This window comes from Ambystoma mexicanum, chromosome 6q, assembly GCF_040938575.1.
Source record: "Ambystoma mexicanum isolate Mex_15411 chromosome 6q, UKY_AmexF1_1, whole genome shotgun sequence".
Taxonomy (NCBI): domain Eukaryota; kingdom Metazoa; phylum Chordata; class Amphibia; order Caudata; family Ambystomatidae; genus Ambystoma; species Ambystoma mexicanum.
In genome coordinates this window covers 1,031,590,056-1,031,610,188 of record NC_090937.1, presented here as the reverse complement: position 1 = coordinate 1,031,610,188, position 20,133 = coordinate 1,031,590,056, and the positions used below count along the sequence as shown (strand labels likewise).

General features: G+C 48.8%; 1 protein-coding gene across 1 annotated transcript in view; it reads right to left on the bottom strand.

Annotated features, from left to right (window-relative positions):
- Positions 1-20,133, bottom strand: part of FRG1 (FSHD region gene 1) — a 315,590-nt gene that overhangs the window by 180,406 nt on the left and 115,051 nt on the right. Inside the window, exon 3 of the mRNA XM_069631557.1 lies at positions 17,312-17,434. Coding sequence (XP_069487658.1) covers positions 17,312-17,434 — 123 coding nt within the window. The remainder of the gene's footprint in view (positions 1-17,311; positions 17,435-20,133) is intronic.

The window sequence follows — 20,133 nt, the reverse complement described above, 5'->3', positions numbered from 1 at the left end:
AGAAGCAACAGCAACGGAGGCAACGCATACAGAAACAAGCCATCCCAGGGGAATGAGAATGCGTCCCCTATGCTCCCCGGCTGGGGAAACATGCTGGCGAACCTCCGGCACTTGATGTTAATCGCCGTCGCAAACAGATCGATCTGGGATTGCCCCATCGTAACAGAAGATCCACTTGGTCCTGCCGAAGCTCCCATTCGTGGCAAGAGTGTAGCTCCCTGCTCAGAGTCAGCAACAGTGTTCTTCACTCCTGCCAGATGAAACGGGATGAGTAACATCCCCTGGGCAACAGCCCAGTGCCATAGGTCCTGCGCCTCTTTGGAGAGCGCTGGCGATCTGGTGCCCCCCAGCTTCCCGATGTAGAACATTGTGGTGGTGTCGTCTGTGAAGACCCGTACCACCTTGCCCTTGAGGGATGGAAGGAAGGACTTGAGGACCCAAAACACTGCCCGCAGCTCTGTTATGTAACGTCTTCTCCTTCAGTAGCCACAGGCGTCTTGCATGAAGACTTCTGGTGTGCGCTCCCTATCCTTCCAGGGAGGAGTCAGTCGTGACGTCTCCTGATGAGGTGGGGTCTGGATATCCGCGCCTGCAGACAGATGCGCAGGCACTACTCATCACCATATTGCTCGACGGTAACTCTCGTCGAGAGTGATCTTGTTCTCGAAGCTACCAGACACTTGAATCCAACGGGCGTCGAGGAACTCTTGCAGTGGACGCATCCGTAGCCTGCACAGCCGAATGAGGTATATGCATGACGACATCATGCTGAGCAGGGACTTAATGGACCTCACCCATGCAAGCTTCAGTGTCAGCAACAATTGTACCTTGCCCAAGATGACCAATATCCTCTCCTCCGACTGAGACGCCAGGCACGACAGCGTTAATCCGGGACCCCAGAAACAGCGCCTCCTTCAATGGCACCAAGCAGGATTTTGCACAGTTCACCAAGAACCCCAGATCCGTCAGAAGTTCGACGGTCCTCGCTGTGTGCTCGACAGAGAGGTCCTTTGAGCTTGCCTGGGTGAGCCAGTATGCCAGGTAAGGGTGAACGTGCATCCCTCATGGATGCAGCCACGCTGTCACCGGTGCCAGGCACTTGGTGAAAACCCTTGGCGCCAACTTCAATCCGAAGGGAAGGACCTTGAACTGGTAACGTTGCCCTTGAACCACGAAGCGCAGGAACTTGCGTTGGCCCTTGTGTATGGGGATGTCAAAATAGGCATCTTCCAAGTCCAGCGACGATAGGAAAATCCCCCCCCCTTCCAGCTGTCCTGACACGTGATGAAGAGTCACCATCTGAAACTTTTGAGACTTGATGTACTTGTTCAGACGGTGGAGGTCTAGAATGGGCTTCCAACCGCCGGTCTTCTTGACGATCAAGTAACGAGAGTACACTACAGAGCCTCTTTGGGACAAGCTCTATCGCACCCTTCTGTGGTATGGCCCACACCTCCAGCAGAAGCCGAGGGACGTGGTTTTCCTGTCTGGCCACTGGTGGTATACATGGACACTTCCGTTGGAACTCTAGTGTGTGTCCATGGGCGAGAGCGTCCAGCACCCAACGGTCGGTGGAGATGGTCTTCCACACGCTGACTAAGTGCGGCAGCCAGCCTCCCAACGGGGTGCACGGGTGGGGGCCCGACACCACGGTCGCTTCAAGCCTGCTTCGCCGTCGAAGTGCCCCCTTGGGGACCTTGGCGACAATGGCGTCCTCCTCCAGATTTGGCGCGGCCCCTGTAGGTCTCCTGGGCCGATGAGCAGGATGGTTGGACGAAGCACCTCCACTGAATCCTTTGAAAAAAACCTTGTGATTTTCCGCTGGAAGTCCAAAAGGGCAGCCGTCATTGTTGAAGCGTGCACAAGGCACGAGCCCCCTCAGTGTCTGCCTTGATGGCCTGAAGAGCGTTGTCCACAGTCTTCCCAAACAATTTGTCTACGTCGAATGGCATGTCCAACACCTTGGACTGAACATCCTGGCGAAAATTTGTCGACCTCAGCCATCCCTGATGACAAAGGCAAACGCTGTTGCCCATTTGGTGGATCCCAATGTCGACGATGTCCGAGTCCACTGTAATGGTGTGATCCATTGGATCTCCAACGCTTCCGCCCTCTTGTCGTCGGGAAGAAAGACCAGGAGGGGAGCGATCTTGAACCGAAGCTCCCTGTCGTAACGCACCACAATGGCGAGGGCATTGGCGGCCTTGATGGTAGTTGCTGCCGACACGATAACTCTTCGCCCCATGGGATCCAACTTTTTTCCCTCACTGTCCGGGTGTGGCGGGGAAGGCCGAAGAGGAGGAGCCGAAGATTTCTTCTTGGCTGCCGCCGAAACGACAGAGTCCGGAGACGGTTGGGACTGCAAGCACTTGGGCGGAGAGTCCGGCACCCTGTATTTCTTCTCATGCCGGTCCCTCTTCGCCGGAGCCGAGGAAGGGTTCTTCATGAGGGACAGCTCCTCGTCCCCAATGTCATCCAAGAGCGGAATCGAAAGTACAGTCTTCTTCTTTGCCTTGCGACGCGGGTATAGGAAACCCTCTTTCTTCTTCTCCTCAGGGACCAGCTGGAACAGCTCTGAGGCCCTGGAGATCATGGCGTGGAACAAGCCTATCTCGTCGGGTGACGAAGACCTGGGCGGCGGAGACGGGAGATCCCCCAATCCACTGTCGTCGTCCGTGCCCGCTGTGTCAGGATCCGTATCGTCCCTCGGGGGAGGAGAGGGAGGCGAAGGGTGGCAAGGAGGCCGGAGGGTGAACTCTCCTCTTCTTGGCTGGAGGTTCCCCCGATGGTCCCGGCGCCGCGGCAGGGGCCGTCGGTGTAAATGGCACCCTTGTCCGGATCTCTGAGCATAAGGTATGTAGAGCAGTGAGAATGTCCGAGATATCCCCAGGTGGTTGCTGAGGTTGCTGTGGTGAGCGGGGCAAAGGAGTTTGCAGCTTAGGCTGGCCTTGAAAGCCCTCAACGCCCTGCTGCTCCTCGTCGGTCTCATCATCGTCACCTTCGTCGTCGCCCTCATCGGGATACTTCCCGTAGGGCCTGCTCTCGACGTACTGTTCCTCCTGGGCGGCCTGGAGGTTGGCGAGATCCTCCTCCGAGGAGATATCTGCGCCCTGGAGGGCTACCGTGCATCTTCCCTTCTCTGCGACCAAGGGAGACTGTTTCGGTGAAATGATATGCATCATCTTCTCCAGTGTCTTTTCGATGGGCTGAAAAGAGGACTCCCTCCTGGCAGGCAGGCATACTCTTGTCTTTCGGGGTTGTGCCTTGCGGATCCGCCTCAGCGGCCTTCGCAGGGGCCGCCACCACTCCTTCGATGGAAGGTTGGGCCTTTGCCAGATGTATCTGGGCCTTTACGACCTTGATCGAGCCAGAGGCCTTCACCTTACGGGGAGGAGCTGAGCCCCGCTCCCCCTTGGCCTTCTCCATAGGCCTGTATGGGTCTTCTCTTCTGGCCCGGATGGTCTGACTTCCTCTTCTTTGAAGATCCCGAGTGTTGGCTCGTGGCTAAAGGCACTGGGGATGCTGTACTCGCCCTGGCCGCCGGGGAGCCCGTCGCAACGGCGCTCCCGGTGGCAGTGGACTTGCGGTGCTTAGCCTTATGTTGGGCCCCCATAGGAGGGGCGCCTTCAAAGGACTTAGAAGACCGCTCAGCTTTCTTCTTCTGGACAGGGGAGGCATGCTGCTGGGACTCACCCAGAGCATGGGTCTTGGCCTGCAGCCACTCGTCGAGACGCCTGCGCCGATCGTCCAGCGTTCGGGGCACCATCTCCCGACAAGACGTACAGTCATCCGCCACATGTGTCGGATCCGAGCGCAGGCTGTAAAGGCACAGGGAATGCCTGTCTGAAAAGACATTCTGTAGGTTGCAGCCGGGGCAAACCTTGAAAAAGAGGCGCTGAGTCCTTCTGCTCTATGACAACTGGTGTAGGCCTTGAAGAAGCTTCTGGAATCCTCCAAGAAGAACCTAGATGGAATTCACCCTTGAGGGGCACTGAAGAATCTGAAAACGGAACCCGTTAATCGGAAGTTGGATCGATGGAGCTTGAGGCTCGATTGACTGAAAAAGTAGAGTAAAACTCTTAGAAAAAGCGCAAAACGCAGGAGAAGCTCAAGAGCTTGAGGACTCCTAACACTTGAAAGTGCAGTAAAAATCTGAAGATGGCTGTCAGAGGAGGGGCTTAGGTATAGGGAAGTCATTGGCTGGGGGCAATATGACCCAGAGATAAATGATTGGTTATTAGGAGAAAGACAGTTGAGAAATGAAACTGATTTTTTATTTACCAAGGATTCCCAGCCTGACGACAGGGAATATTCATGAGCATGCGAATCCATGCCAGACCCCATGCTAGAGAAGTTGTGAACCTCTCCAGTGCCTCGGATAGGCAGACCTGGTACACCTCCCTGCCAGGTACTGCCACAAGGAAGATGGACAGTTGAGGAACTCCTCCTCATTCAGTTGCGGGCCCCCAACCCGGTCTCTTTCACTCTGTTCGACTTCTACTATATGCGGTTCACTATCCTGCCAGGCATAGTATTTTGCCCAAACGTTCTTATATTTTGTTTCTGGGTCCAGACCCTCTTAAAATGGTTTCTTGTACCTACTCCGTGGACCTAGGCAGTTGCCACATCTTTAATAGGCGCTCCCGGTCCTCTTGGTCGCTTTTGTTCTTTCCAGAGGCTTCCGACTTCGCCCTCTCCGATTCTTTGCGGCTCTGCAGAACTTCACTAGAGCTGCTGATCTCTGCTAGTCCATGTGGTTCAGCTGCTTCCCGGACCTGGGCTTTCTTCTTATTCTGTTCTCTATCTGCCAGCGTAGGGCAAACCAGAGAGGGACACAGTTGTTCCTCCAAGGGCGTCCCGGTCATCAGATTGAACTTAGTCTGCTGTATGGGTGCTTCGTTCACGGTGCCTCCAAGGAGGGTCTGACAACCAAGCCTGTCCTTTCCTCCAGTGGTCATTCGAAAGCTAGAACGTTCAATCCAGTTCTGATGATTCATGTAGGCTCTGCGCCTCCTCCTAGTACTTTGCAATGGGTATTCAGTGAAGTCAGTCCTACTCTTTCCAGTCACAGTAATGGGGTATTCACCGATTTTCCAAAACTATATAGGAAAGGACCCTTGATTAGAGAAAGGTAAGGAAGGGGCGGGAAAGAGGTGTGGGGATGTTGGGAATAGCGTGTAGGCCCATGATGTCCTCCCTATATCCCAAAGGGGGAAATCCCTCCCCATGAGATCCTGCTGCCGAGTAGCACCCCCAGGGGGTGTATCAGGTAGCAAGCTCACCTCCCTGGCCTCTCGGAAATCATCTCCCTCATGGGAAGAAGGGATGTCGTCACAGGATTCGTTACATTACTAACGTCGGTACTCAATCATAAATATGCAGAGGAATACTTCTACGGTCAAAAAAATTTAATATGTATGCACCACTAGACTGAACTGAAAAGTAATGAACACAGATGACCTTTTTCCTGAATGCAACATTAGCAGGTTCTAAAGTAGAGGAGCATATTGGAACAACTAGCAATAAAAATGGGAGCAACGCAGCAAAGGCTTGGTGCGCTATGGACCAAATTTGAGAGATCCTTCGCCATCAGGACCAAATGAGTACTAGAAAGACCAGTGTGCTTTAAATTGACTTAATTACAGTTAATAGTGTAGCAACATCTTACTCTTTAAACCCCATCCACTTCTACCCACCTCTCCCAAACAGCACGCTTCCTTCATGCTCTTCCTCCCGCTCCCCTACCCCTACCCCCACACTACTCTATTCTCTTTTCTTGCAGTCATCTCCATCGTCTGACTCTTACACACCTGCTCCTATCCCCACTTCACCTCACCCATCCTATCCCATGCGACAGGCATAAAAACATCTTGGCTATCACTATAAAGTATCTAAGCTCGTTTATCCCCCTTTTCGCTATCCCAATCTCTTCTACACCCAGACCATTTTGACATCCACATTCCCAACATCACTGTTCTTGGGGGGTGGGGAGAAGGAAGGAACATCATTAAAACCACTGCCAAGCTTGCACCCAACCTTTTAGCATAGGCCTTCACCCTCTGCTCTATCCTAAAATAGTCAAGATCCACAACATCCGTAATGTTTTTTGCCATCCTCCTTACCTTTTCGACCTGCCTTAGCAGTCTCTCCTACCTCACCCTCAGAGCAGACAATCATTCTTTGAATAGCCAACTGGTCTTCAACCTGTGTGGAACACTTTGTTCCACAAATTTTTAAAGAGCAAGTACCCTTACACTAACTGAGTAACTCTTCCTCCATCCCTCCCTCCCATCCTCCCCACACTAGACAATAAAATATTGTACTGAAAAAGCCCTTACAAGTCTCCAACTCTCTCACTACTGCCCACCACTCCAAAGTCTCCTTTATCCTCATTAGCTTATTTATTCATTTTTGCATTTGTAGAGCGCACAAAACCCTTAGGCATCAAGACGCTAGTTAGGCAAAGGAGAAGGAGGTGGTGGGGACGGGGGGGTAGTTGGTTACAGCAGTACAAATCTACTATAAGGCCAACAAGATTCAATGAAACAGGATAATTTTCAGTTGTCTTCTGAAAGGCCAGTATGAAGCCTCAGCACATCTGTGGGGAGGTAGGTTGTCTCACAGCCATGCGGCAATGACTGGGAAACTAGAGCCTCAGCTCTAATGAGCCTGAAGTGCGGGGTGCAGAGTCTTTGGCTGGAGGATAGTCCGGTGGGTCTGGACGAGCTGGTCTTGGAGATTCACTGCGACAGGTAGGATGGTCCCAAGTAGGAGAGAGAGCGATGAGGAATGGAAAGTATTTTAAAGTTGATCCTTTCTCTTACGGGGAGTCAGTGAGCCGCTTTTCTGTGGTTAGCCACATGGTTGCGTCGGGAGAGACCGATGGCAGCTTGGATAGCATTGTTCTGCATAGTCTGAAGCTTGGTCAGGTTGCGTTCTGAAGTACCGGCGTGAAGGGAGTTGCAGTAGTCAAGGCGTGGGCCTACTACCGCTCTAGAAATGGTTAGGCAGTGTAACGCTCACCTGGTATCCACGGGGACGTCACTCACCCTGTTCTGACCGCCTACGACCTCGAACCCTTCCCTGGAGTCTACTCGACTGGAGAGTGGGACTGAAACACAGGATTGGTAGAGTTTAACTCCCTTTTGTCTCTGTGTGCTTGAACCCCTTCTTCCCCGGGGTCCAACCCTTCCCTTTGATCCACAGCTCACCTTGTTTTCTTGGAAAGTGTGCTCTCTGTCCTGCTTTCAGCGCAGGGCACGTTGATTGATGCAGGCTCGTTGCTGCCTAGTTACTTCACTGGCAAGAGTCCGAAAGGTAAGTATAATGAGTCTTTTGAACAGTTCTCTAACTTTGTTCCTTTCCTTCCTTAGATGATGGCTGGCGTCCGGGGATGGCGACGTGCTGCTGAGATGAGTAGCGCTGAAGGTGAGTGAGAGCGCGATGCAACCCTTTCGTATTTGTATTGAACGGAGTTCTTTTTCTGTGTCTTTTAGGTGCTGCAACGTTTTCAGCGTGGATGCCGGTTATGAAGAAGAAATGCGGTGAGTAATTCTTGCAGATGGATGAGAAGTTCTGGAGACAGAATTCCCCCAGAGCGGCTGGGATTCAGGTAAGCGTTTGAAGCTCGTACTAATGCCTTTTTTCTGTTCTTTTCCCTTTTCCTTAGGAAGCGGCGTGCCGGAATGGGAATGACACCGCCAAAGATGCCCGCAGAACAGAAGGAGCGATGAATGATGGGCAGAAGCGCCGCAAGGTAAGGCTGTTCCTAACAGTGTTCTTGCAGGAACTGAGCGCAGAAGAAAGATGCAGGCCTACTGGAGACCGATCCGAACACGGTGAGTGTCACGCTGTAGGTGCAGAAAACACAAAGCATGTTTCTCAGCCTGGGCGTGGCTTAAATAGTCTCTGGGTATCCCAGGTGTCTCTGGGCTGAACCACATCCAAAAGACTAGACTGCACAGGCAGTTCTGGGAACCGAAATATGCGGGGGCATCCATCTTGTCCCCATCAATGCACTACAACTCCAATCCCCCAATGTTAGCCTATGGGAGTGAGTGAATCTGGTGCCACGAGCACCAAGTCTGACTCCAAGTGGGTCTTTGGAGGGATGGAGAGGCCCTTGAGGGCTATGTAGGTGATCGTGGCCTGGCTCCAGCCTGACATCTTGGAGTGCTGGGGACAAGAGAGGCAGGAATCATGACAGGCAGTCTTGTGAGGAAAGGACGAGTTTGGTTGCATTCAATAATTTTATGGTGTAGGCAGCCGAGGAGGCAAAAGCGTGGGCCTGGGGGATCATGCAAAGGTTTGAGTCGAGGTAGACGCTGAGTGGTTTGACAGCTGGCGAGACAGGGATGGTGGCAGGAATGGTGCAGGTGTCAATTGTGAAGGCACGGTAGGCTGGGTCGAGTTTCGCTAAGGCGGGCCTATGATCAAGATCTCAGTCGTCTCATCATTGAGCCAAAGTTGGTGAGTAGCCATCCAAGTTTGGATGGTGTCATGAGTTCTGATGATGTGGCTAGAGTCCTGCCCATAGTTGCCAGAGAGGGATGAGGAGCGTAGTATCATCGGCAAAATGTGTGTAGGATATACCCAGGGAATCTAGGTGGTCAAATAATGGCTTTGTATATATGTTGTACAGAGTGGGAGATACGGAGGAGCCCTGTGGGACACCACAGGGGACCTGCTGAGACTGGGCCGCTGCGCTGCCAGCGAAAACATGGGCTGTTCGGTCTGCCACTAAAGAGGCGATCCACTTTGTGGCCATAGGGGAGATGTTGGCAGCAGAGCTAAGGTGGTGGCAGAGAGTCTGGTGGTTGACCAAGTCGAATACTGCCAATAAATCTAGCACTAGGAGGAGGGCGAGGTTGTCTGCATCTTGGATGTCATCCAACTGGTTTTTGATGTCCTGGGCGGAAGCCTAACTGGCGTGGGCTCAAGATGTTATGTAGTTCTAGGTAGGCTTGTATTTGCACGTATTCTGTCGGTCTAGAATTTTCCAGAGGAACGGGACCATATTGATGGGCCTGTAGTTAGTAGGAAGGGTAGGATCAAGGGAGGTTTTTTTTAACGAGGGGTGCCACCTAAGCTTCCTTGAGGGCGGGTGGGATGAAACTTGGCAAACGAGGAGTTGATGAAAGCCATGAGGATGGGGGTGAGGGCTGAGGCACAATCCTTGAAGCGGGGGGCTGGGCAGGCGTCACCTTGGCAACTGGAAGGTTTCAGACTGGCGATAAGGATGTGAGATTTCTGCCTCTTTGACAAGCCTGAAGCAAAAAGTGGTCGCAGTGGAGGCGGGTGGGGTGAGGGACGGGGTGAGCTCCAGCTGGAGTGCTTTTGCATGAATGGAGGCTCTTTTGGCTTCAATTTTTACCTGCAAGTAGGCGATCTTATTGGTGAGTGAGTCTTGGATATTTTCGCACCAGGTATCGTCTTTGGTGAAGTTGACAATGGGTGCGATGGGGGACCGATCAGCAGCCTTTGGCACTGTTGATCACGCCTCTCAATGTTCTGTTCTAGATATTCGAGAAACAGCACTCACCTGGGTTACCTCCTAGCTCGCCAACCAAACAATTTCAATTTCTTGAAATAGGCAAACATTTGACACAACCTGAGGGAGATGCCCAAAGTTGCATCGTTGGCCCTCTTCTTACCCTCTAGACCGCTTCCTTAGGCAACATTATCTCATCCTTTAGTTTAGTCTATCACCACATTGCTGATGACACCGAGATGTTTTTCCCCCTTCCCTAACTTCAGCCCAAACTTCTCTAAAATAATCTCCGACTGTCTCTTAGCCATCCACCATGAGATGGGCTTTTGTTGTCTTATGCTCAACTCTTCTAAGAAAGTAAAATCACACCCCGCTCACAAGACTCCCCCCAATTTCCCCTCTCCCGATTTCTCACATTCATCCCCACCAAGGCCTGTCTGCACTTGGAACCTTGATGTCCACTTTGACGCCAACTTCAGACTCCAACAATTCATAACATTGGCTGACACTGCAGCCAAATTCAACTCGCTGAACATGAACAACCACCCAGTTCACATTTATTATTCAGCCAACTGATCTCTACTTTTGTACTCTGCCGACAAAGTAATGCTCACAGCTCGGCTGCGGCCTCCCTCTTTACTCATTTGGCCACTTGTAAAAAAAATGTCAGTATGTGCACTCACTAGTCTTCCCCGCTCCTCTTCAAAGTCCTCCTCAGCCTTGTCATGAGATGACAGGCTCCACATGTGCAAATGCTCCCTCTTCAAAAATGCCTACTCTTAGTCTTTAAATCTATAGATGACTGCCCCCCGACCCCTCTATCTGGCACCCTCTATCTCCTGCTTTTTCACCACCTGCACCCTAACCTCTAGCAACACCTATAACCTTTGTGTAGCCAACCTTGTGCTTCCCCCTCATTCCTCCCCTTTAACATCCTCTCCCCCCTCCACATCTGTATATTTCCCGTCCAGTCAAAACTATATTGTCCCTGGCATATGCTCCAACTTAGTCTGCTCAACTACAGGTTCATATTACTCATAACACAATTTTGGATACCTGGCAACAAGATTGCCCCATTTATTGAATTCACCTTTGTATGTGTTTCTGTTTGAAGGATATTGTTCAAAATAAATAAGAAAACAAAATAGGTTTGGGATGAGTTGTGTACTAACTCCTGTCCTGGTAAACGTGTACAAGTGCATCATTCACAAATTCAAACACGTGTAAAAATGTACATTTCATGCTGTTTGTACCAACCTAAGACACATGTAAATGTGCACAAGTTTTGGATATTACGCAAACGTCAGACAATGCAAAATGTGTATGTAACGGTAATGGACCAATTCCAGGACAAAAACATTCCACTTGTCCTGTGCAGTGTACAGCCATGTGTAAATGTTAACTTTATAGTTGTGTGTTTTTATACAGCGCTTGCTACAAGTTGTGTCATTTATAAACTTAGTAGGCGTTACCAGTACACAAAGTCAAGTCCCCCTCCCCCAAAGACAAAAAGGCAGCGACTTCTCTACTAGGATATGAACTTGTTCTATACTCGAGCAGGGAATGCTTAAGTCGCTCAGCTTTGTGATGCCATTTATGATGCATGGTGTACTAAACAGAGAACCTTGTGTATGTTTAATGCACTGTGAACTACCTCATGGATCTGAACTGTCCATGCTATGCAGTGTGTGCTAAGGACAGGACATGTAAATGCATACATGAACGCTAGTAGGAACTAGCTCTTCTACAGGTCATGGCAATATCTAACTTCATTATAAATTAATGCATGTATCATTTACTTAAACCAAACATGGTAACACATCAGAATTACATGATTTGTATTTCTTTTATTTGTATAGCGCTCCAAACCCAGGGGTAGACGGGCGCTTAAGAAAATGGTTACAGCATTGCGAAGTATTTTTGTGTTGCATACATGTTAGAGTATACATATATATACAGTTGTCAATATACAAAACACATACAGTACGCATAATATACAATTTTCAGTATAAGTATAGTACCCAATCCAGTAACCGCGTGGGGGTCTGGTGTTAGGGGCGCTATTCTTTGTTTAGGAGCCATCTGATGACCTGTTTCCTGAAGATTTGGAAGGATTTGATAGTTATGATGTTGAGCGGTAATGTGTTTCAGAGTTGGGGGGTGAGTACTGTGAAGCTTACCCCTCCAGCTCTTTTGAGGTGGAACCTGGGCACTGTCAGTGAAAGAGTGTTGGAGGTTTCTGGTGGATCTGGTAGCAGGTTTCAGGGTGAATTTGTTGGCTAGATAAGGTGGTGCTAGATGATTGAGGGATTTGTATGTGAGGCAGATGGTTTTTAGATCAATTTTTTGGCGTATGGATAGCCATTTGCAGGCTTTCCTGGTAGCAGAGATATGCTCTTGTCTGGGAATGTTGAGGGCTGCGAGCAGGGCGCTATTTTGTAATACCTGCAACTTGTTGAGTACGGATTGATTAGCACCTAGGTATAGGCTGTTACAGTAATCCAGTTTGGATTGTATGAGGGCCCTGGCAAGGGTGAGGCAGTTGTTGGGTGAGAGGAATGGTCTGCTGGCCCTGATGAGCTTGCCGGTGTAGGCAGCGGCTGAGGCGGTCATATTGGTGTGTTTGCATCTAGATAGAAGCCAAGGGTTTTTACACTTTTGGCTATGGGGATGGTGTGGCCGTCAATGGTGATGTTGTTATAGCTAGGGTCGAGTTTAGTTAGAGTGTTGGGGGAGCCAACAATTAGAAGCTCTGTCTTCTCATCGTTCAGGCAGAGGCCATGGAAGGCCATCCATGCCTGAATGATGGAGAATATTTTGTTGATCCGGGCGGAGTCTGCTTGATAATTGCCTAAGATGGTGAGGAGTATCTGGGTGTCATCTGCGTAGTTTGTGTAGGTGACACCCAGACGATCCAGTTGGTCGAATAGAGGCTTTGTAAATATGTTGTACAAAGTGGGGGATACACAGGAACCTTGTGGGACCCCGCATGCGATGGGGATGGGGTCTGCTGCATCTGTAGTGGAGAAGACCTGCATGGTTCTGTTTGCCAGGAAGGACTGTATCCATGTGATGGCGGAGGGTGAGAAGTGGGCTGTGGTGGCAAGGTGATTACAGAGGATTTCATGGCTGACCAGATCAAAGGCCGCTGAGAGGTCTAATAGGAGTAGGATTGCGGCATTGCCTTTGTCTTTGATTTCGTCAATCTGGCTTTTGAGACCAACAAGGGCGGTTTCTGTTCCGTGTTGAGGTCTGAAGCCAGATTGACTATTCCAGGTATTTCTGAATTTGGATGTAGGCTACTCTGTCCAAGATTTTCAGTAGGAAAGGGACTGTGGTGATGGGCCTGTAATTAGTGGGTATGGCCGGATCGAGGGATTGTTTTTTCAGGAGAGGGAGGACCCATGATTGTTTTAGGTTGTTAGGGATAGAGTTGTTGCTGAAGGATAGGTTGAGAAGTTTGGTGATGAAAGGTGAGAGCTCTCTGGCTGCATCTTTTATGATTTGTGCCGGGCAGCTGTCTCCTTTGCAATTAGAGGGTTTCAGGGAGGTGATGATTTTTTGGACTTCCGGGATGGTGACTTTCGTAAACGAGAAGCCTGAGCTAGTATTGTTAGGTGTGGGAGGGCTGGGGTTGGTGACTTTGTTGTTGGAGAGTTGTTGCCGTTTGTCCTCGATTTTAGTTTAGAGTCCTAAGATTTTATTGTTGAGTTTTGGATGTTGGTGCACCAGGATTTGTCTTTCAGGCAGGTGTCTGGAGGTAAAATAGGGCTTTCTAGTTCCTTCAGAACTTTAAATAATTCTTTGGTGGAGGGTCCTGCCTGAGCAATCCTGGTGTTGTATGCATCTTTTTTGGTACGGATTATCTAATTTTTGTAAAGTGAGGATAGGTTGGTGAGGTTGGATTTGTTTTCCGCGGTGGGGTTAGTCTTCCAGGTGTGATGTGCCTTCGCTTTCTCTTTTCTGAGTAGTTTAAGCTCAGGGGTGTACCACGAGTTTAGGTGCGCCTTGGGTTTGATTTTGCGTATTTTCAGGGGGGCAACGGTGTCCATTGCTCTAGCCATGGAGTCGTTGAAGGTGTCGATCAGCAGGTTTAAGTCAGTGTTGGCTGGGAGAGCGTTGAGTAGGTAGGACCAGTGGTAGTAGGGCTTCAGCCGTAATGTTGCGTTTGTTTCTGGTGGGACATGCTGGTGCCAGGGGGTGTTTGTTGGGCAGTGCCTGATTGGTGTTGACCTCAAGAGGGATCATGTGGTGATCGGTCCATGTCAGTGGTTGGGGGTCTTTGCAGGTTGTATTGCAATTGTAGGTTGCTACCCAATCGAGGGTTCTGCCTTTTTGGTGGGTGGGGAGTACGATGAGTTGGGTGAGATCGTGCTCGGTTAGGACATTGGCTAGGGATGCAGCATGTGCATCATTCGGGTCTTGGTAGCCGAGATTGAAGTCTCCGAGAATCATAATTTGTGCTGATAGTTTGGAGTTTTCGGTGATGAGGGATGTGATGTCTTCTTCAAAGCTCCCAGGGGGGCCTGGGGGTCTATATGAGGTGGATGGTGGTTGTAGGGGAAGTTTGTAATTTGGCTGTGAGTAGCTCGCAGGATGTAAGTGCGGCTGTAACGGTAGGTCTGAGGTCTAGGGCGGATTTGGAAATGATCGCTACACCTCCACCTTTGGCCTTTGGTCTATCCACTCTCAGGATAGAGTAATTGTCTGGGATGGCTAGCAATAAATGTGGTCCGGACGCCTCATGAAGCCAGGTTTCTGTTAGGGCTAGAAAGTCAAGGTCGTTGGTAAGGATGATGTCTGCAATTTCTGTGGGGTGGGCGGCCAGGGATCTGACGTTGAGTAAGGTGCCTTTTAGTGGGGGAGGTGTGGGCTTAATTGGTGCATTGTACTTAGTATTGGTTTTGGTGTTGGGTTTGGAGTTAGAACTAGAAGTAGTGGGGAGCCTGGAGCCTAATCTGTCATTGCAGGCTATGAGGTTGGGAGTAAGAGCAGGCCTAGAGCGGGCAGGAGGTTTAGTGGTCGGTTTATCTTGGGTAGACTTAGCGATGTGCATGGGGTGGCTGTTGGTAGGTAGGCCTTGGTTGATAGTGGATGTGAGTGGAGGTTGGTGGCGAGTGGAAGGGAAAGGGGATGTCGAGGGAAGGAATGGAGTGGGGCAAGGGATGGGGTGGTGTCTGGGACACCCTAGTTTCGCCAGGCCATCCTGGTGGGCTATGTAGCTATTGTTGCTACAGGGTACATTGTCCAGTATTATGCAGAAGGGGAGCATGATTGGGGCCAGCCAGAGGATCATGGTCTGGAGATAGCAGAGGCTGGTGGCGCTGGTGGGGAGCGGGCCAGCCTATGAGGTTGATGGCTAGTAGGTCGGGTAGAATTGGTTAAGGTGCAGCCTGGGCACTATAGTGGCTAGATTAAAACACAGCTAGATTCGAGGTTAAAGCATACATTTGTGGGCAACTAGATTTGACAATTCCTAACAACGACCAAAGTGCATACATTAGTGGGCAGCTAGGTTACTAAAATGCATACCTGAGTGGGCAGCTAGATTTGACAATTCCGATTAGCGACTAAAATGCATACATGAGTGGGCAGCTAGATTTGACAGTTCCTAATAGCGACTAAAATGCATACATGAGTGGGCATCTAGATTTGACAGTTCCTAATAGCGACTAAAATGCATGCCTGAGTGGGCAAATAGATTTGACAATTCCTAATAGCGACTAAAATGTATACATGAGTGGGCAGCTAGATTTGACAGTTCCTAATAGCGACTAAAATGCATGCCTGAGTGGGAAAATAGATTTGACAATTCCTAATAGCGACTAAAATGTATACATTAGTGGGCAACTAGATTACTAAAATGCATACATGAGTGGGCAACTAGATTTGACAATTCCTAATAGAGACTAAAATGCATACCTGAGTGGGCAACTAGATTTGACAAATCCTAATAGCGACTAAAATGCATACATTAGTGGGCAACTAGATTACTAAAATGCATACATGAGTGGGCAACTAGATTTGACAATTCCTAATAGCGACCAAAATGCATACATTAGTGGGCAGCTAGGTTTGAAATTCCTGTCAGTGACTGACATAGATGCATATTTCAAAGGGCATCTGGGTGTGACAGATTCTATCACCGACTAAAGTGTATACATTGGAGGGCATCAATATTTGAGGACTTCAAGGGGCGTTAAGCACAGTGGTCCGGGATGTACCGGGCAGAGGTGATACAGTTAGGCTGAGGTGCACCTGGTAGTATCTGGATGTGACCGCAGTGCGCTGAGATTCACAAGACAGGGCAGCATCCACATTTATCACATTGGTTGAGGTACACATGCAGAGTAACACACATCTTGACTTTGTTAGAAGTGGCAGGAATGGGGGTGTGATGTAAAATAATCAGATAGTGTTGCGATCAATAGACGTGGGCTGTTGGCTGATCGGCGTTACCGGTGGGGTTGTGCGAGGTGCAGGTGGATAGGACATCAATCAGCAGAGGGGTGATTACGAGTTAGTGCTGCTGCAATTGTTGCCTGAGCAGCTTTCAGGGTTGGGGGGGGGGGGGGGGGGGGGGGGGTAATATGGTGGCTAGCATCTGTAGCGGGTGGTGACCACGTGGGATTCGGATAGTCTTAGGAAAGTTGCGCGCATTAGTCAATGGTGAAGCGTGAGTGGCAGGGTGCAGTAGGCACTTACCCAGGGGATCTCACCAATGTGACTAGAGTTGGGCAGCGTTTCTGGTCCCGGCTCCTTAGGCTCACGACAGGCTCTGGACAGGCAGAGAGCCTTGATCTCGGGGGCCTTGCTGGAGGTGGGCCGGCTTCGCCTGCCGGTGTTGGATCGGTCTGTAAATGCAGATGACCATCCAATCAGGTGTGGTGCAGGCTGGGGCTACTGCTGGGCGAGCAGTGCAGGATGCGGGCAGCCATCTTACGAAGGTGTCGATCTCGTGGCCTTAAATGGCCGGATTGCAGAAAAATGTGGATTCCTCAGCCGAGGAGTGTATGTTTCCGAATGCGCAGCAGTATTGCCCGATGGGCAAATATATCGAGCGAAGCGCAGAAATAATGCTCGATTTCGGTGGGGGACAGGAGGCAGTGAAGCTTTACCTCAGCGAATGCCGTGTGCTAGGAGGCACTGCTCCTGCAGTGGTTGGGGGGAGCTCCTGCTCCACCCGCGAAGAAGGTAACACAGGCTCTGGATGCACTGATACATAACTATATCAAGAAAGAACTGAATGAATGCAACTTAAGTAATGTAGAATTTAACTTCTTAACCTTGCTTTAAACGATAAGTGCCATTATGTCTCATTAAACCACTGAAAATGTATACATTGTGAGGGTAGCACAATTTCTCTCCCCCCAAATCAAGGTCGACATTGGTCATTATTAATGATGAATTCATTTAGAAACACGACTGCCTTGAGGTAACGTGCAAGACGAACACTAAAGAAATATAGTTGGAAGAGGGAGCTAAAAGCTCCACAGCCTCATACAAAATGACTGCCCAGTCAACCAGGACACAGCACTCTGTATTCAATGATTTTCCAAGATGCAACTTGATCATCACCAACATAACATTTCGGTGCCATTAAGACGCTTGCACCGGTGGTCTGGTGAAAAAGGTTTATCTACTGGCAGAGACTGCATACCTGCACCAATAACAAATGTTCACCTCAAGAGTATATACAAATCCATCTCTATGAAATGCAACCATTCTTTAAATTGCAGCCACTCGCAGCAAAGTAGTATTGTTGCGGTCTCAAACATATGAAGGTAGGCAAAAACGGAGCTGCCTTTTCCTGAAACAAACCTTTATGTGGTGCCCCGAGTGTAAAGAGGCCCGTGTCCAACGCATGGATGTATGCCCCCTGGTCCATCTCTATAGCCACAGATCCTGAGATTTCACCAAAGTTTTTAATCACCCACCAGCTTCCTAGAAGAGCAGAGAAACCAAAGGAAATGTTAAAGCATCACTAAAGAATGGAGAGAAGGACAGCCTTCATTTGCCACACTTTCACAGTGGAAAAGACAATCATTCCTATATAGTAAAATTGTTATACATTAAATGAATGGAGGAATACACAAGACAAAAGCAAACAATACACAAACATTATCAAACCATTCACCCGTTTATATTTAAATTAAGTGGTCGAAATGTTAAGACATTGTGCATAAACTGTACACACACACAAAAGAAGTGTTAGCTAAATACCCAAAGAGAATTGTTGAGTCATCTCTTACAGGAAACCATGAGCATTGAGAGACTTTCTATGAAATAAAAAAATATATTTTAGATAATGGCGGTTAGTGCTAGAGCTCAGTGTGTAGCTCGTACAATGGTATGCCCGGGCATCCTCACACACATGAGGAACATGGGAGCTTCAGGATAAGTGTGGAAACACAGTAAGAACTGAAAGAAAAATGTATTAGTGGAATTATGTTTTACTGCGGTATGTTCTAGCAGAGCTTTAAGGTACAATGGAGTGATTTACTAGAATGTTTCTTGCAAAAATATACATTCTGTACCAAAGGGTGCTTTACCTAGAGGAGTATTTTGCGATATGATGGGGGCGAGGGGCATTTAGAGTACTAAAAAGGGCCACAGTCAGTTGATTATTTTTAAGGTATTCCCAATTTGAGGAACAAGGAAATAAAGCGATTCACCCAGAATAAAATTGTTTCTTTGTCAACTGTCTCTAGGTTGGAAGGTTAGCACTAGACCACGTCTAGTCACAAAGAGAAGCGTACAGTTAGTAATTTTACTTGACAAACCAAAAATATACGCGTTGCAGTGTTACCTCTGTAATATAGTAGGTTTTCCAGAACATTTTCAGGCAACTGCCATGTCTGGATCCAAAGAACAGTATGCGGACATCACCACAGGATGGTTTAAATGACTGTAGTACAAGTGTAGTTAGTAAATCGTCATTTGGGTACCTGGTCATGTCACCATGAATTTCATTCGGTTGTCAAACATTCCATAGCTTTGAAAACAAGAATACATGTTGCAGCAGTCCGGGATGGATGGCCTGCTTTAAGAAAGCACAGGTTGTGTGAGGGGTAAGATTTTCAATAAGGTTAATAATCTTCACCTGCATCAACCCCAGACCTTTTGTGTGTGTATCGATTTATATAAGGGCACCAAATCTGCAGATACGTTAGATGCCTTGAAGAATTCCTTTGTTGGAATCCTCTCCTGGCGACTGCTGCTGCAAGTTCCCATTCAGTGTCCATTTCTTCAGTCACCAGACCAAAAATCCAGGGATTGGGTCCTGTGCTGCTTCCTCAGGAAGGCAACTCCTTCTAAGCTGAGGTACTGAGTTGGCTTGGGTAATTACTTACCTCAAGTGTTTTGTCGATCCTGTGTGGCTGAGTGGGAGATTCAGGTGTTTGGGAGTTTGCCCATACTGTTCGCCCAGGTCCAACGACGGAACATCTATAGGGAGCCTTCTTTGAAGTCCCTGAACACTATTCACCAACTCTGAGGCAGATACCTTTTTGTTTGAAGAGAAATCCTCTGGAACTCTGCCTTTTTTGCATCTGAACCCGATCCAGACCAGCTTACAGCTTGCTCTTAGACCACTAGGGTCCGTCTTCTGCTTCCGAGATAACTCATGCTCTAGAATAGGGAAGGGCTTTAAAGAATAAGGATTCTGTCTTGAAAATTTAAGAAGTGATGAGAGTACTTATTTCTAAATGGTTTGGTGTGTAATGTTGATTCCTTAACAGAACAGGTTACAAAGTGTCCTTAAATTAATACCTTTAAGTTGCTTGTTGCGCTTTTAAAAATTATAGCAGTTGTTTTAATTACTTTGAACTGTGTTCAATTCTAAAAGTAACAGTGATGGTACTGTTTCATCATTTCTAAAGTGAATCAGGTTAAAAGCTTACCAATAAGGGTTTTCCTACATTGAATAGCATTGTCATTCTTAAAGTGGTCCATTGGGTTTGCTTCCCCCTGATCTGCTTTAGTGCATTTCTAAAACTGTCTGTGTTCCTAGCTATCCTAAGAGTTGCATACTGCCCCCTCTGAAAAGCATATGGGACCTTGAACTGCTGATTGGCTTTCTTAAACGTCTGCTAGAGTTCTTAATTTAAGAATTGAATCCTACACTTCTGAAAAGTAACCTTGGTTAAACTGTCTAATCCTATTGTATAAATAGTTAAACCTGACCTTGAATAGCTGCTGCTGCTCTTCTAAAGCTGTAATTGGGTTATGCTTTGCCAGGATTTGGGGGGGGGGCAAAGCCTACGGGCATGTAGAGAAGACGTGCCTCTCTGAGCTCTCCTGCTAGATCTGCTAAATTGATCCTTTTAACTGTGAACACAGTGATATTCCGATGTAAAAACACCTACCGAGGGCGCATCAGACCGACCGCCTGCTGAAGCTTCAATCCCTCTCCAAAACGGAGCTTGCTGTCGGAAAATAACGACTGGGGAAGAATTTGTGGAAGGAACTCGCAAAATGGCACGCAGTGGCGCCGAGCCCGAACGACAGTGAACACCCCGACGCTGTCCCCAGGGCGCCGCAACCCAGCGAATCGGACCGTAGTCTGAAGAAAAGCTAATCGGCACTAAATAACCCCCCTGGCCAAGGGAGGACTGGTAAGAGTGCAGCAATGCTGCACACAG